Source organism: Orbicella faveolata, unplaced genomic scaffold, assembly GCF_042242905.1.
Source record: "Orbicella faveolata isolate gen_17 unplaced genomic scaffold, um_ofav_v1 contig_1, whole genome shotgun sequence".
NCBI classification, from domain to species: Eukaryota; Metazoa; Cnidaria; class Anthozoa; order Scleractinia; family Merulinidae; genus Orbicella; species Orbicella faveolata.
In genome coordinates this window covers 34,188,996-34,206,120 of record NW_028301536.1, presented here as the reverse complement: position 1 = coordinate 34,206,120, position 17,125 = coordinate 34,188,996, and the positions used below count along the sequence as shown (strand labels likewise).

At 42.3% G+C, this 17,125-nt stretch overlaps 2 protein-coding genes across 2 annotated transcripts; one reads left to right on the top strand and one right to left on the bottom strand.

The window, feature by feature from the left end:
* Positions 1-1,619: 1,619 nt before the first annotated feature.
* Positions 1,620-4,340, bottom strand: LOC149118839 (uncharacterized). Its single transcript, XM_089273655.1, has 3 exons — positions 4,002-4,340; positions 3,235-3,418; positions 1,620-2,708 (listed from the first exon to the last, which is right to left on the bottom strand). The coding sequence occupies exons 1-3, from the start codon at positions 4,247-4,249 to the stop codon at positions 2,655-2,657; spliced, it is 486 nt and encodes a 161-aa protein (XP_089129781.1). The 5' UTR covers positions 4,250-4,340; the 3' UTR covers positions 1,620-2,654.
* A 176-nt stretch (positions 4,341-4,516) lies between these two features.
* On the top strand, positions 4,517-15,484 carry LOC110047080 (tRNA (guanosine(18)-2'-O)-methyltransferase TARBP1-like). The gene is made up of 6 exons (XM_089273617.1): positions 4,517-5,221; positions 6,898-7,275; positions 7,792-7,861; positions 8,675-11,285; positions 12,217-12,412; positions 13,760-15,484. Exons 1-6 carry the CDS (start codon positions 4,604-4,606, stop codon positions 14,855-14,857), a joined length of 4,971 nt encoding a protein of 1,656 aa, XP_089129743.1. The 5' UTR covers positions 4,517-4,603; the 3' UTR covers positions 14,858-15,484.
* Positions 15,485-17,125: the final 1,641 nt, after the last annotated feature.

Genomic DNA, 17,125 nt, shown 5'->3' with positions numbered 1-17,125 from the left:
GTTTTCCTCGTTTGCGGCGAAAATGACAGCGTTATGAGCGTGTGCCAAGTGCTAGTTGTCCTCCAGGACTCTCTATTCTCCCACCTGAACGCAATACTATCCCCTATATATGTCGGGGGGAGTACTCTACAAAGTTTTATACGGGGAGGTTCCGCCCCGAAGTCCAACCCCTTACCCCTTTGTATACCATTCCGACAGAAAAGGTACCTCTTTCGTATACCTTTAATTGAAAAATGGTATCCCTTTTACATGCTTTCATAACCGGTCTGTATTATGAATAAAATCACCAAAAAAAGAAATCTTCTTGTCATTTTCATGTATTCCTTAATAAATCAAATGATCCAGCTATACAGTGCATCTGTTCGAAATGTTTTAATGAAAGTCCCCTCAAAATAGCAAAAGGACAGATATCCCCACCCTTCATATATACCTCAACTTATGAAATCTCTGCCATTTTATATACCTGAAACTTGAAAAAGGTATCCCTTTCAGGCAGAGCTTCCCTGCATAGGCCATTAAGGGATTAACCACCGCTCCTCCCATCCGGAGGAAAGGAGAGGTCAAGAACCTTCAAGGATTGGACTTCGTTATTACAACTACTCCCACAACCTGAGCAGTTATATTCACGGGTCTGTCAGGGTCTTACAATCAGCTAAACTGACCTAGCAGTTTGAAAGGACGAGCTTAGACTTATTGGCTGACATTATCCCGGTAGTGCCATCGGCCAACCTCGTTCCCAGTAAGATGAGATCCTGGGAATGAGGTTGGCCATCGACAACTCGTCTCCAGACTCCCATACCTGGTTCCTGGTCTTAGTAACATCCCAAGTAAAGCATAGGATGTCTGCTCACGTCTGCTGCTATTATCACACAGAGCAACAATCTCATAGAAAATGCTGAGCGAGCCTTTGGCTTTTATTTGTTACAGACCTTTTATCAGTGAACTCATTTGCGGATGAAATTATTACTGGAAGCAATTTTGCATTTCAATCACAGGCCATTTCCAAGTTGTCTTTTTCTTGTTTCAAATGAGTCCAGTTTTGTTTCTTGAGTCCCTCTTTATATGAATCACAAAGAACACACAAAAAAAGATCACTAAACTCCTCATTTTCACACTGTAATATTATTCCATATTATTATATGGCTGTGTCTCACAAGGACTGGGAACTACCGAATTCACGAATTTGATTGGCTGAAATCAATATTGACCGTGGTCTAGATTTTCCCATCTAGACCGGCATCTAGACCGGTTTCTTTTTGGGTTGACAAAGTAGCAAACTAAAATACAAAAATGTTCACCATTTTCTTTTATTTTCTTCTCAATTATTTATGGAAGTGCCAAAAAGCCTGATGACAAAAAAAAGTAAAGAGGACGAGCAAATTTCGGCAGGTTTAAGTTAAGCTCATTGCCGTTCGCAAGCGGAATGTCAGCAAACCAGTTACATTAAAAGGATTAAAGTTTTCTTCTTTGCCATATAATAAACATCTTATTAACCGAACTAAGTCGGTCTGTATGGGAGAATCTTGACCTCGGTCTGTACTCACGACCTCGGTCAAGATTCTCCCATACGGACCTTCAGCTTGGTTAATAAGAGCTAAGTGAAAAGACCAACGAATAGCAAACTCTCAAACATGGTTTAATCTGAATGGCACAACTGATAACAAATGTTATTTCATCACAACAAAATTCTAATGCAACTTTAACAGTGGGAAGGAAAGAAACACATGTTTTTGTCTTAAATACAAAAAGCCAGGCAAATATTGAACTATACAATTCACTGGAAAAAATGGTTCATGAGGAAGTCACCCCAACTGCAACTAACTTTCCTCCCAACCTGTTGGCCTTATTGATAAATTCAACAGTTCTTGTACTAACAAATGGAGTAGTCTTTCTTTATAATCTCAAGGGAATAACTGATAACAAATGAAATTTCATGTCAGTGAAATTGTCTGATGTAACTTTATTGGCTGGAAGGAAAGAAACAGAATTGTTTTTCTTATAGACACAAAAGCCAGACAAATATTGAACTGTTGTACATCTATGTCACAATTCACAAGCAAAAGTGGTTAATGAGGAAGTCACCCAGATGGCAGCTAACTTTCTTCCCAAACTGTTTGCCTTACGGATAAATTCAGCAATTCTCACACACATAAATGAAGTAGTCTGAGGGCTTTCTTTATCAGCGAAGTTTCTTCAAGCAATCTTTTTGATAAAGATTGCTGTTTTGGAACGAACATAACCTTTGAGGAATGTAGAGATGTTGGTCAGAAAATCTTGGTCCAAGCAATGCCTGGGGGTGGGGAGAGGGGGAGGTGGACTCCCATATGAAAAGGTTGGGGATGCTCATTGTCTTGCTTACAGTTGTAAATTACGAGTTTCTGTCTCACTTAGGGTGTTCAAGATGAAACTCCTTTCTTTTTAGCCATCAAGGTATCTTTTAGGGTACACTTGAAGAAATAATAAAAAAGGCTGTCATTTCTGTTTTCAGTGATATCTTTAAGGGGTCAAGTAAGGTTCTAGCCAAAACACCCAGATTGGTCTCCTTTAGGGGTTTAATTCAAAATTTCCAAGTAAGATCGCCAACCTTTCCGCATGGGTGTCTTCTTCCCTCCTCTGTAGCAATAAGTCTAAATAACTATTTAACTAATAACTGCCTATTTTCCAGTAGATCCATAGCCTGCTGTTCCACGTGCTGTATCATCTAGTTCCTGATTAAGAAAAAGTGTTTTTAACATATTAAGTTAAATAAACTAAAATCAATGTACTTTTTGTGAAAGAAATTCAAATTTCTTTAGATTTCCATGGGAGAATGTATTTCTACTCCCCCGTGGGCCATGGGATACTAGTCCATCACAGGGTTACTCCCCTAACATTAAATTCACTAGTCCCCATTGATACATCTGGTTCGAGAGAGGTACTGTGAACTTTCTTCCTTACCTGGGCCAGGGCTCAACCTGCGATGCGCCATCTGGGGTAGCAGTGCACTAACCATTCGGTCAATACATCTACTGCCCGTTTCTAATGTGTAGCTTAGTTGGTGGAAGTTAGGAGTCTACCTCCCAATGAAGCCCTGAATATTTTCATTTCTTCATTTAACATTTTTGTTTTACTCCCCTGGAAGATGAGTTCTTTCCAAAATATGTGTCAACATTTTCTATTGATAACCAAACTAATATCTTTGCTGTGAAAATGTTAAAATGTGGTATGAAACCAAACAGTGACAGAATTTCTCACCTCAACCTCAACAAGAGGTGGTGTGCTTATTCTCTCAACTATAAGTTGAGCAATGCGATCTCCTTGAAGGACTTCATAATCAGTTTTTGACAAGTTGAAAAGGACCACGCCAACATTTCCGCGGTAATCCCGGTCAACAACACCTGCCCCAACATCAATGTGATGCTTCCAAGAGAGACTAGATCTAAAAAGTGTGAAATGGTCATGTTAAAACACGTGTATTCCTTTCACAATAGAAAGTAGAGTGCCCAGGATCATTGTTTTACTCCCTGAAGGAGATCCCCAGCATTTACCTGGTTTGTTGAATAGTTTGCTAGTATCCATTTACATTTCAGATGAAAGAGATTGTATGAGAGTAAAGTGTCTCACACTTTAATGTCAGTGGCTTTCAAATAAGAAATCTTCCTGATTTTATCAAGCTCTTTCTATTTCTGGAATACATTTTGTACCACGACCATTTCTTTATGATTGACAAAGTCACGTGACAAGGTCGTGAAAAGGGCATTTGATTACACCGTGCAGAGTCCAATTCCCGCCAATACGAAAGGCTTCTTGTTTTCTGGTTTCTTTGAATGCAGTGAGTAGAATCTCTAAAGGAATGAATATTGGTCATAACCCCTTAACGCTTGTCTGCGAATAAGCTTATTGAATCAACAATAGAGAAAAAGTGTACACTATGCGTATCATGTGCTCGATCGACAATTGCGAGTAATGTGCTCAAAGCGAGACCTATATTCTAGAAACAGTAACCCTGCATTGTTAATTACCTCGGTGCCACTCGTCCATAGCATCCTTCAGGTAGCGCTATAGCGATGTCTGTCTTCACTAAAGCCTTTCCTTGCTTGGGGATGGTCACGTTTTCCGCGCTGTACAAGTCGTACCCTGCAGCCAATTCTGAGCCTCGGCATGGAGTTGTCGCCCGATCGCTGAGCTTTTTGAAGTACAATACCTTCTCCTGGCATTCAGGGTGAGCATAAACGAGTGTTGTAAGCGTTGTGGACAAAAACTGACCCATTTCGCGGCAAACAAGAAAAAGAGACTACTTCCTGTCTTGCACAAAGAGAGAGCGCTTCGATCAACAGTGCAAAATATGAGTAGTTGGCAATGATTGCGCGCTATTTTTCATTCGATTCGCGCCAAGCTAATTGGCGGGTTATGATTGGTTCCCACTGACACCATTAACCAATGGAATGTCGTGTTATTTTCACTCTACCAACCGCAGAGCTAGGGGCTGGGTGTTAAAATATATTAGGGGTCGGCGTAGGGGTAGAGGTTTTAGGTTAGTCGATAGTTGTCTAGTCCTAGTCCACTCGGCGCTCTTCCCGGCCGAAAATGTTGCCTGTTGCATTTTTTGACCTCGTGTGGAAAAATGGCGGATCTACTCCGATTCATCTGTGAGAATTCTGATCACTCCCAGATCTTGGCTGTTCTTAAACGCTTTGTAGAGCGGAAAGATCTTGCTCTCGATACAAATTTCTTAGAATCGCTCAAATTAGTGTTATCGGAGCTTGAAAAATCAAAAAACTTTACCGAAGATTTGGCTAGCGTGGTTTTGAAGGAAATATGTTGGCCTATTGTGTATGTTTCTTCGCTCAGTAAGGATAGGCAGCTGTCTGGAAACAATCGAAAAAAGCTTCATCTCTGCTACGATATTGTGGCCTTCTGCTGTTCGCTGTTTCCGACTACTTTGCTTTCAGAAATTTGTGAGAAATCCTTGCAGGTTCTGAGAAGATACGTTGTGGAGACGAGTGCCACGGAAGATAACGCGCATGACGCCTCGGTAACTTTGGATCTCATCGGAAATCTTGTCCGATCAGATTGCCTTAATTCTTCTCATAGTACCAATGTTATATCTGGAGAAACTGGAGATAAACTGTTCCTCGAGCTGTTAAATATTCTACCCCACACAACTGAGAGCTTGTGCGGTAAAGTTACTGGTCTTGTGTTGCCAAAGTTTTTGGAATACAAGAGAACAGAACGATGTGAGGTGAGTTGTAACCGTTATGGAGTATCTAGGGATAAGGGAGACTCTGTGGAGTTTTAAGTACGGAGTAGGGATGTGCTGCCCAGTTCACAAAACTCCGCCCTTATGCCAGGTTGCATTCAGAGTAGATTATATGCCAAAGAACTTCGGCAAGGCCTTTAAAATTTTGCAGCGTACTGGCATGTGATTGGAGTTTTTGACATATAGTGGACTGCACATTACATTTACTGGTACTAGAGTATAAACGCTTATTAAACTATGTGAGGCGACTTGGCATGATAACTATGGCTTCTTGACTTCTCCTTTTCTCCCCCAATTTATCCCTTATTGAATACTGTATCTGGCAATAATGGGTATCTATACGATCCGTCTGAGTCCAAAGTTTCCCAGTGAACATAATATTGAAGAAAATTGGGATTATTTGAGAAAAGCAGCATGGGACTTTGGCCGCTTGCCAGGCGCTTGGTACTCTGGGTGCCAGAGGTTTTGTGTTTCACAGCCAAGCCACTAATTGTTAGTGACAATCATTGGTGTGGAATTTAAAAAGCCTTGGTGTATCTTTGGCGTAGAAATCCTTATGTATTTCAAACCAATTTACTTCATTTTCCAAACCCATTTTTAGACCTGGCATTTGCTATCCAAAGTGGTAAATCAGATATATTATCCTATTTTTTTTATTTGATGATGAAATACCCAATGATCTTGTACAATCTTGTAACTACCATGATGATTCTATTTAGTGCTCTCCTTCCAATAAGTGCCCCTTTTCAGATAAGCGCCCCCAGCTTCGAATGTGTTTTCGTTAATAAGGGCCCCTATTTCAATAAAGTGCCCCTATTGCAATAAGCGTGGCAATTCTTATAAGCACCCCTATTCTTGCTAATATTATAATATTATAGTGCCATCAGAGTACATATAAAGGGAACAGAGGTTCATCTTCCTTAATTGCTCACATATGTTATGCCTCATTACAAAAACAGTGGTCCTCATCTGAGTTTCTCCACTATTATGTCCATGTGAGTGCATAATTCCTTCAAACGTGAACTGAACATTTACTGTATATTTGTTACTGATACTAACAGTTTCTGTTATTGTTCCTTTTTTAATAAATACCATGTTAATGTTTGTTTTGAACATTTGGTTGTTTCTCAAAAAAGAATTACCGAGCGCCCTGTCTCAAATAAGTGCCCTGTCTCAAATAAGCGCCCTCCCTTGAGGTACCAAAGGTAAATAAGCACCCCGGCTGCTAAATTGAACCCTTATGGTACTCTTATTCTACTTTGTAATAATATACAGCCAGTATCACTCTCAACATTCTTATTGTTTTCTGGGAAAAAAAAACTTTGCAAAAAAAAATATATTTGCTTTGTTGGATAGCAATGCTATATATCCTTCTGGGTCAATTTTTTCTTCACCAGGGCAATTAAGTGTGTGAATTGATATCTTATTTTGTTCAGAGAGCATTGGTAAAGAAAATATTTACCAAGAAGTATAAGATGGGTTGAGGGTCAAACATGATGCAAGGTCATGCGATATGTTGTGATCTCTTATTGACAAAGGACTGATTCAGAGTTTAATGTGTCTGAATGTACACCAGACATTCCAGGGTTTGGTCTTAATTAAGAAAGCTATAAACTGGATTCCTGTTTATGAATTTGCCATCAATCATGCACTTTCAGGCTGTTTGGAATGTGGTGAAACAGATTTCTCCAAGTCACGCTGCTGGTTCAGCTACTGGAACCTTCAATCAGACCTATGCCATTCTCTGTGGACTTGCAGATTTCTTCTTCAGCCCAGATAATTACAGCCTGTTTCAACAAGCTGACTTCTGGGAAATTATTCAGCAGGGTCTTGTGTTAAATGAACCTCTAACAAGAAAAAGGAGCATGTACCTGTTGAAAAGGGCATTGGATTTGCTGGACAAACAGCCATGTGATTTATCAGTGCTGAGTGAGAAAGGAAGTCGCATATTTTACTGGTCATGTGACAAAAAGGACTCTCTTATGAGTATCTGGCATGATTATGTTCTTTTAATGGAAACATTGGATGAAAAACAGGTACAATTTTTATAGTGCTTTGCAGTACCATTGCCAATTTTTAAATTGGCAACCTTTAAAAAAGGTTTTTGATTTATGTTTGACATCTTTTTCATAGCTTTCTGATATTTTGTCAGTTTCCATGTTCACTCCCCAAGAATTATCAGCCTCACCTCTCTCACTTCTAACTTGTACATAATATTGATTGGCCGGTTGAAGGCAAGCCAATGCAAAAAGTTGTGGAACGTATTTTCTACAGATATAACATTATTGGAGGCATTAATTTGCTGTCAATGAAACACACAGCACTCCTAACAAGCTGGACTTTTTGAATTTACATAACGTACATTTCTATTTTCAGGAAGCTAGATTAGATTGGGCATTTTATATTTTGAAATTAACTTTTAATTAATAATATTACTATAGGTGCACATTACATATTCTTATATGGTAATGGTTATAGTAACATTTGTAAATATAAAGTCATTTATCTATGAATGTTTGCATGATGCTCCAACTTCCTTTTCATTTTTTTAGGCACATCTTATCAAACCAGTGCTACCACGGATTTCAAGCATAGTCAGTGCCACAAAGAAAAGTATTAATAGTAAGCATCAATTAGTGTCCATTATATATATAGAAGGGGTCGGGGGGGGGGGGGGGAGGCATGCATTTTGCAAACTGCCATATTTTGTTCCTTTGAAATCACAGACCACTTTCATTTTCTCCTAAAAAAACAAAACTACCCAACTACTGATAGGACGATTATCATCATGAACTGATCTTTTAACAGTATGTGACAAATTCTTATGATATGTTAGCTCAATAATCGTATTTCTCTTCACAAAGGCTACAATTTTAAAGCGGGACGAATTGTTTTTAACTCCATTAGGGAACTAGCTAGAGCAAAAAGTTTGGACGTCTAATGGCCTGTTTACAACCACAAAGATTGCTGAAGATGTTTATAATGAAGCGTTAAAGTACAAGTTTTGAGGGCTCTCTGTTTAAATAACTGCCACAAAAACATGAAAAAACTGAAAACCACAAGCTAAATTTATGATTTCCTACAACTGCACCATCATTTTCTTAACTGCAAAATGCTAGGTAAATGTGAATGTACCCACAATCATGTTCTCAAAATTGGCTTAAACCACCAAACTGCAGTATAATAGATCCTCATTAATGCAGATTTTATGTAAAAAATAAATGCTTCACTCATGATGTATTCTTTACAGAGAATTTCTTAGATTGATTCTCAAACACTCACTTGGACTGTGATATTGTCAGTCAGCCTCCAACCAGTTGAGATTTTTAATAAGTTTTCAGCTCTATTTTACAATAATTGTTTCTTCATTTATAGTGTCCCCACTTAACACAGCATTTGTATTTAAGATGGCCTGTGTGATTTTTGCTTCTGCAGGTGAAACATTACTGGACATTTCATGGCTCTTTACACTGTACCACAGGGCATCTCAACATGATACCAGGTTCATCTGTAGATGGGCCATCCTGGACCTGCTCAACATGGACCTGTGCGGCTCACCACTTCTGAACACCTGTTACTGGTGGTTCCTTTATGGCCCCCTGATGGGAATGCTTGGCGAGTATAATATCTATGGCAGAGCAGATGATGGCCTCAGAGGAGACCCTCCTCCAATAGGGGCTGCCGTTGTTAGATTTTTCACAGAGTTTGCCAAGAACCTTCCCACAGACACTGACAGGCAAACGTTTTGTACAGGGCTGTTAGCCTCCATTGTCAAGCAAGATTTTTCGCAAGTTCCTTTGGTGTTTATGTCGCAGATGCTTGCGAGTCTGCCACTTTGCAAAGCTTGGGATTCTAACGCATTAGGAAGCATTAGCGAGATCTTTCATCTCTTTAGAACGTTTGATCCGCACTTGTCAGTTGCTATTCAGAGCTTTCTTCTGAAGGCGGTTGTCAATTTGACAGACCCCAGGCGCGTGGCGTGGAGTAACATTGGACATTTCCTCTCTCTTCTCTCGGAGGATGATTACTTATGTCGAGGAAATGCTTTATGGGAAGCAACAGTTCAATGGGTGTGGCAGATTCACGGCACCGTCGGCCAAGAAGATTCTGGTAAAGCCGGTTTGAGTCTAGCTGAAAAGGGCTTCTCAGAGCTGTTTGAGCACCTCAGGGCATGCGTGGAGGTATTTCTTAACGATGATTCACTAGAGTTATCAACCGGTGACCCAGAAGTGGAATCTGTTGTAAGGTTAGTCGTCATCGCATGCGATTCTTCTCTCAAATTTTCAAAGAACTCAGAGAGTAGGCAGCTCACAGAGGGCTTATTTCGACAAACTATGGAGGTTCTTCAACATGCTGCAGGACATGTCTACGCCTCAGAAGGTAGAACAGAGAGAGCCGCCAGGATTCTTTCGGGCGTCTTACGCCACATGAATAGCACGACGGCCTCTCAAGGAAACTCGAATGAAAAATCAGATGGCATCGCCACAGCAACGCAGAGCATCGATAACAGCATGGGAATCATGGAAGAGCTGTTGAAGACCAGTGGCGCAGACATTCTTGAGCTACTTTTGAGGAAGCTCAGCACTACGCCTTCGACCTTCTCTCCAGTGGACAGAAGCTCTGCTTTCCTTGACCTCGCTGGAGAGCTGTTCATGTTTATGGCCGTTACTGTGAACTCCGTTCATGGTTTGGAGGTGTATTTCCAGTTTATTGAAAATCTCGTACAAAGAAGCCGTACAGTAGTCCTGGACAAGCAGTCAGACAGACAGAAGTTGACTCTGAGCGACTGGCGTTCTTTTGTGTTGGCCATGAAGTGTCTCGCCTGGTGTTCCACAGCTTTAAGAGCCAAACCAAACCTTCACACCATCCACCTTGTGCAGGCTCTGTCACAAACGGTGGCCGAATTTGATCTGAGTTCCGAGTTCCCAAAACCCAGGTTTCTGTATCAAGGCGAGGCTCGTGAAGATACTTCAGCAGAGACAAGCATGTTAGTGAAGAAAGGTTGGGGAAGACTGGTTTCTGACTTCATCGAAGCTCAGTGGCGATGTGTCGAATTTCTGCTTGAGCAGGAGTACTCCGATAGTGGGGGCAGACAGCAGAGAGACAAATTGGAGCCCTTTTTGGCAACCCTCCCTGACGCGGCTCTCGAAGCTCTCTCTTTGGGTTCTGGCCTTTCGGTGGTACCTGTAATTAGATGTGTGCGCCTGTTAACCCCACGAATGCTGCTGACAGATGACGTGCTGTGCTCACAGGCTCTTGAATCTGTGTGGTGGACATTTCAAGACCGGCAAAAGGGCGATCATATCTGGTTCTGGGGAACTTTGAGAGAGATGACAAAAGTGCTTTTTAATCCTTGTCTTCTGGTTCTGCCCGAGGAACACCCCATGACTGCAATAGTGCGCAAGTACTGGGGCGAGTTGTTGACTCTGGGAGAAGATCGTCCAGGAATTGTGAATCACGTGATTGGACCGTGCTGTGAATTTTGGGCAAACTGCCAAAATAGTGATCCGAATCCAGCTGATGAAATCAGCGAAGAAGATCGTAAACGAAGCTTAGAAGTTCACTTAGATTTCCTGACCGAAGCTTGCGTTTTTGGCCCCAGAGTAAAGAAGACAATACGTGTTACGTATTATGTGCTTGAGTATATTCGTATGCTTGGCGAGAAACGCGAGATTAACCCCTTGTACATGGACGAACTGCGCGATTACACGCGTGTGCGAGTGAACGCGATTAACATGCTACTGACGTTAAATCCAGAAAACGAGCGTGACGCAAGACTTCTGAAACGTGTCGTCCGCGTACTCATCACTAAACTTGACGAGCTGACAGAAGAAAAACCGCGTTCGTCTATCAACTCGTATTCGCACAGAAGAAAGCATCGAGTGTGGCAAGCGATCCTCGTGGCGCTCTCTCAGTTGTTCAAGGCTGACACCGAAGTGATGTTTGCGGGTGAAGTCTTGGAAGAGACCTTTCGCGCCAGTGTTAGTGAAAATCAAGTGTCGGTCAGGAACTTCCTCCAGTGGGCAATGGTGCTCATTTTAGGAAGGTAGGTAAACATGACGTACTGCAACCTGTACGCAAATCAGCTTTGATCTCAGCCTCTCCCTCCTTTGTCTCCCTTGTCGTTGGGGAGAAGGACCTTGGTTGCGGCTGGTCACGCGACCAGCCAGAATCTGGGTGGTAAAAAAAATATGTTGGATGGGAGGAGTGGCAGAGCGTCTTGATTGTTGCTGCGGCACAATCAGTCTCTATCCTCAACGACAAAGGAAACAGGAGAGTGAGCCCTCTGGTCGAGGTGTTCCGAAACATCTCGTTTAACATCCAGTCGTTACTTTTCTGGCTTAAGAACAGAAACGTCTGCGTCCAGCTGCCTATAGGCCTGAGCTAATATATGTCTGTGAGATAAGAACCGGGAGAGGACTACCCAAGTAGGCAATAAACGTTCACTGCATTAGCCACGCAATGGATGAACACATAATTATCCAATTAGAACCCGCTAATTCGAAACCGTTAATTTCGAAATTAAAGCCGTTTCCCTTGGATTTAACCTCCAGTCATTTATTATCGACTATTTTGAACTCCTGCTGTTTCAAAATGTTTTTCTTTTCCCCTGTGAGTTAGAAATTGCGCGGTTAAATTGTACGATCAATTCTGTCGTCTTTAGTCAAAAAATGCAAATTACCTTTCTTATTATGCTAGCCCCAGTTGTTCAGGGGAAGGATAACGCTAAATAGTAGTTTGCTTTGTCAACGAAATGTAAAGAACCGGAAGCAAACTCGGCAACGTAACAAAAGTAACAGCTTTTTGCCTTTTGAAAACACATCCGAGCATTTTACATGCAAAAATTACGAAAATAGCAACTAAGCCCTCTCGACCTCCAAAACTAAGCCCAAGGAAAGGTATGTTGAGAAAAAATATGGGCAATGTGTGTTTTTTGGAGGTTAACTAAAATATGTTCTGCAATTGTGTTCATTCAGGTATCCAAGCCTGGAGCCGTTACTATGGCAACAGCTCATTTACGACCCAGACAGGCGCGCTGGTAGCGTGTTGTCACTCATCACAGTCGCTGCGCTAGTCGGAGAGTTCTCGTTCTCGGATCCTCATTCCCAGGCTGCCTACTTCCAGCAGGCTTTTCCCGTCATCCTTCCCTGGGTGTTGACCCCGCATGTTACGGTAGGCTATGTGTGATAAGTTGTTGTTTAAATGTTGATTAACAACTGCATCAAGCTGTATGGAAGATGGGTGCTCAGGATGTCTGGGGGCTCCTGGACAGTGAAACGCTCGCATGCCTTAGCCATGAGCCCCCACATACAGTCATCCAGGCCCCCATCACACTGAAATAACAGTGGAAAAGGGGAGTGGGGGTAGAAAAATCGAGAACAAAATAAACCGAAGCTCCACGGAAATCCTCCACGTTCGAACACGCTACTACAATGCAGTACTCTGCACCTGCGCGAACGTCCAAGGACTGCTGACCTCCTGCGAATGCTAGCTTCCCTTCTTTTTAACTTAGATGAATTTTGCATTTAACTGCATTCAATAGGAGTGACGCAGAAAACGCGGTGGCCTAAAAGTAATGGTGAGCGTGCTGGACTCTGAATCACGCGGTCCGAGTTCAAGGCCTGTGCGCGATCATTGCTTTGTTTTCCTGAGGAAGACACTTTATTCTCACAATGCCTTTTTCCACCAAGGCGTATTAATGAGAACAAGTCAATTTTGTTGTTGGGGACAACACTGAGATAGATGAGCATGTCATCCAGGGGGTGGAAATACAGTGGTAAAATCTCGAGCGGAATTTGGCCTTTTGACGTGATGCCGATTTTGCCAGTAGGAGTGACGGGAGGGGGTGTGCTAGTAATATATCAAACAAGACAGACCGTTCTTGACCACATCTCCAAACTCACAAGTGCGACGTGTAGCGGAGTATTTTCGATGAACCTCGAGGTGTTTGGTAATGTGGTTAAACACTGTCTTGACTGTTTGATATATTTTCTCAGTCGCAACTAAAACTAAAGAGAAAACGAAGAAATAAAATCTTAAAAATCTCTGCTAATTTAGATCAAATATCCAAACACCGTCACGGTCATTATTTACTTTGTTTAAACTTGATGAATTATTAATGAGTTTGAGAATTCTAGGTCCTGTGTCCGTTTTCTTTCCGTTGCCACTCTTCAATCTCAATGAACAACAACAACAAAAATACTGTTCGTGTGACTTCTTCATCTAGTAGCTTTCCCGTCCCCAGCTCTACCAGATTTCTCCTAGCTCAGTCCCGCTCACCTCCCCCCCCCCCCCCCCCGCCCGATTACAGTTTAGTCACTTCTCAAGGAGATGATAGTTGACGAGAGTTGACTCAACGCATTCTGGGAAGCCCCGAGATCCAAGTCATTATAAGTCCAGTCTCGGCTCAAGTCTTGAGCTTCATGTCAATGCATTTTACTTCCAAAGACAAACTACACTTGTCGTCCAGGTAAATGAGAACAGCAGAGCAGTTACCGCCTTGTTTCTCTTCTCCTTCAGGTCCAAGCGTACGCTCAAGTAGCGTTACAGAAGATGTGGCTCACCTGCCAACGGCGAAATCTGCATGACGTTATCTCAAATCACAGCATCATCCAGTCGTGCGTATATTTCCTGGAGACAAGCAAAGACGGCTTGCGACAGAAAACGCGCCTTTTGGGAGACGTTTTCTTCCTAGATTGTCATCCTTTCCGAGATTTTTCCATTCAAACCCTGTTTGAGACCCTCCCTCGCCTGGCGGGGGTTACAGACGAAGAGTGGATTTCTCCCAAGTTTTTGAGCCAGGGATCGTTGGGTATGCGCGTTTGGGAGACATCTGGGGCTGACTTCCGTGGATTACCGCTGTACAACCCCGAGGATACACGTCTTGCTCAGATTTTAAACGGTGTTTATGTTAACTGCGATGAAAGCATTGGAGAACAAATCAGTCGAAGATTAGCGGGCCAAGTATTGAACAGGTCAGACACGGTGCAATCAAGCGAGGCGGTAAACGAAACAAATCTATGTGGACCACAGAGCCGCGACGTACAGAAGAAGATCATGCCCTGGAAAGTGATTCCTCCTGATGAAGAAATGATTTCGGAAATGCAAGAGCAGCGAATGGCGAACCTTCAGAAGAGCTCGTCTGGAAACCTGATCGTAGTCGCATCGCTCATCGACAAGGCCCCAAATCTCGGCGGTTTGTGTCGGACGTGCGAAATTTTTGGTGTTCAGACATTGGTTCTTAGCAATTCGCACGTGATTGAAGATGTTCAGTTCAAATCGCTTAGCGTGAGCGCCGCAAAGTGGATGAACCTTGAAGAGGTACGCATGTCCGAGCTGAAATCCTACCTAGAGAACATGCGCCACGAGGGTTACGCGCTAGTTGGCGTTGAACAGACGGCCAATAGCGTGAACTTGACTCGGTACCAGTTCCCGCATAAGTCGCTTTTGCTGCTTGGCAACGAGAAGGAAGGAATACCCGTAGAGCTAATTCAGATGCTGGACGTGTGCGTTGAGATCCCGCAGGTTGGGGTCATTAGGTCCCTTAACGTGCACGTTAGCGGGGCCCTTCTCGTGTGGGAGTACACCAGGCAGAGGGTCCTTAGTGGTACCTCTTGACCAACATGGAAACTTGAACAGGCTTTGACACAACTTTTGGCGCTTTTAAGCAGTAACTCAGATGCGCTTGTAAATATTGGACTGTTTCGATTGTATTGTAGAGGTTTTGGTGTCAGGTTGACGAGGCCGTCAATCTCGCTAGTAGGATATTTCTCGGTTTGACTTGAAATTTTTCAGTTCGTGTGGATAGGATTCAAATTTAGTGATTTAACTGTTGCGTGGATCTAGTTTTTCAAATAAATGTTGTGGACGATTATTCACTCTTCAGTATTATTTCGGAGTGAAACAGATCTAGCATTTCTAGGTCATAGTTTGGTGTCCTTCCTTTCTTCTTGTGTTAGGAGAGCCATGTTGACCATGTTGAAAAAGTTGACGTCTGCTAGCTAGTTTGGATTAGGAACTAGTGAATTCTCGGTAGTATTGCAGTACCAAAGAATATTCATACGAATATTAAGGCTGAAATTGGCGGAAGGCCAATTAAGGCTGAACATCATTTTTTCTCTGATTGATGGAAAATAAAATACAGGGAAATCACGTGTTTTACCATCGAAAATTATGGTTAATTCTAACTAGCTAACAAAACGATAAAAAGTACGTATATATAAATAAAAGCCATGAAAGAACTTGCGCAATGTAACATGTTACAGACACCATGTAGTTCTACTTGCAGGGGCGTAGCCAGCCGTTTTGCATAGAGGGGTTCCTAATGTATGTCGCTTGCCCGATTGACAATTGAGCGCCGGAGGCGCTCTTTGCTAGGGGGGTCCGGGGGCATGCTTCCCCGGAAAATATTTGAATTTTGGGTCTTCAGAAGTGGCGTTTCCTTGATTCTGAGCACAAAATTTCAAATAATTTCAGGGCCAAACGTAGCTAGCATTTCTAAGAGGAGATTTTAAATCTCGCTTCCTGAAGAGATGGATCGTAATAGAATTAAAAATGAATAATATAATAGTTGATTAACATATTACATACTCAGTCATCAAATGCTGTAGACTTGTGATTTACCGTTCCCTCAGCTAGGATATCAGAAAGAAGGAGGCGCCGTGGATGCTTCCGTGCAAAAATGTCGATTGTTGCATCAATGTCAATTTGCCTACCATAATGGATGTTCATTAGCGCAAGTCCAGACTCTCGCTCACTGGTCATGGTCGCCCTCAGATAAGGTTTCAGTCGCCATAATGTACTGAACAATCGCTCACGTTCTGCAGAGGTAATTGGCAACGTACATAAGATACGCAGCAACTTATGTACGTTTGGAGAGAATTCATGGTTGCATTCTGATGCCTGAACTGCACTGCTGGGTAGGTCTTGATCCACGTTTAGCCACTTTCCCCGTCAACGGAAAAGTTCCACATCAAAAACCTGGGGTAATGGTAGGCCATCTGCATAGTACTGCAAAGCGGCTTGTAAAGGGTTTCCTTCTCGAGAAACTAGCAAGGCTGGAAGTAGGCACGGGAGGCTCGTATGATCCGTCCAATTTATGCACCCTTGTAATATTGTAACCTGCGATATAGCATGTGATGCCTTTTTAAATTGATTTTCTTTTGTTCTTCTTCAAAAACGAAAATCTCGTCTCGCGGAATTTCGAAAGGGGGGTTCCGATACTTTTTTCCTCTTGAAATAAAATCCATTTTCATAACCCAAAAGGGGGGTTGCAGAATCCCTGGAACCCCCCCCCCCCCTGGCTACGCCCCTGACTTGATAATTCAATTCATGCATGGTCACGTCCAGTTTATTTAGCTGAAATACGTGTACAATACGTGTACTCTGTAATCTAAGAATGTACACAAGAATATTTTTAGCCTCATCTCGGCAGAAAAATAAACATACCCAGCCTGGGCATGGAAAGATACATTCTTAGAATCGATTAGAATGATCATGCGGTGCTCAAGATCTCTATCTTATTAAATTTTCATCACCCCTACCGCTGCGAAAAAAGAAAGCCATCGAAAAGCCAGTTGTTATATTTTGGTTGACGTTTAGTATCAGGGTCAGTGTCGTTTTCTGTTTCTCAAGACTCGTTGAAGATTGTAAATTCGATTGTAAATTGGAAGCAACTGAAGCACACTTTTGTTCTGCGCGTTTCGATGATTGTTTTGGAAATTCGATGCTCTTGAAGCAGGGGTAGTCGGCATGGTTACTGTCCAGGTTTAATATATTAAATATTAACACTGAGCTGACACTCGAGGGGTGGCAGATCCAGCAGCTTGCACCGAACGTACCGCAAGAGTGCTAGGAAAATGACAGAGAAAAGCGAACAAAACGGAC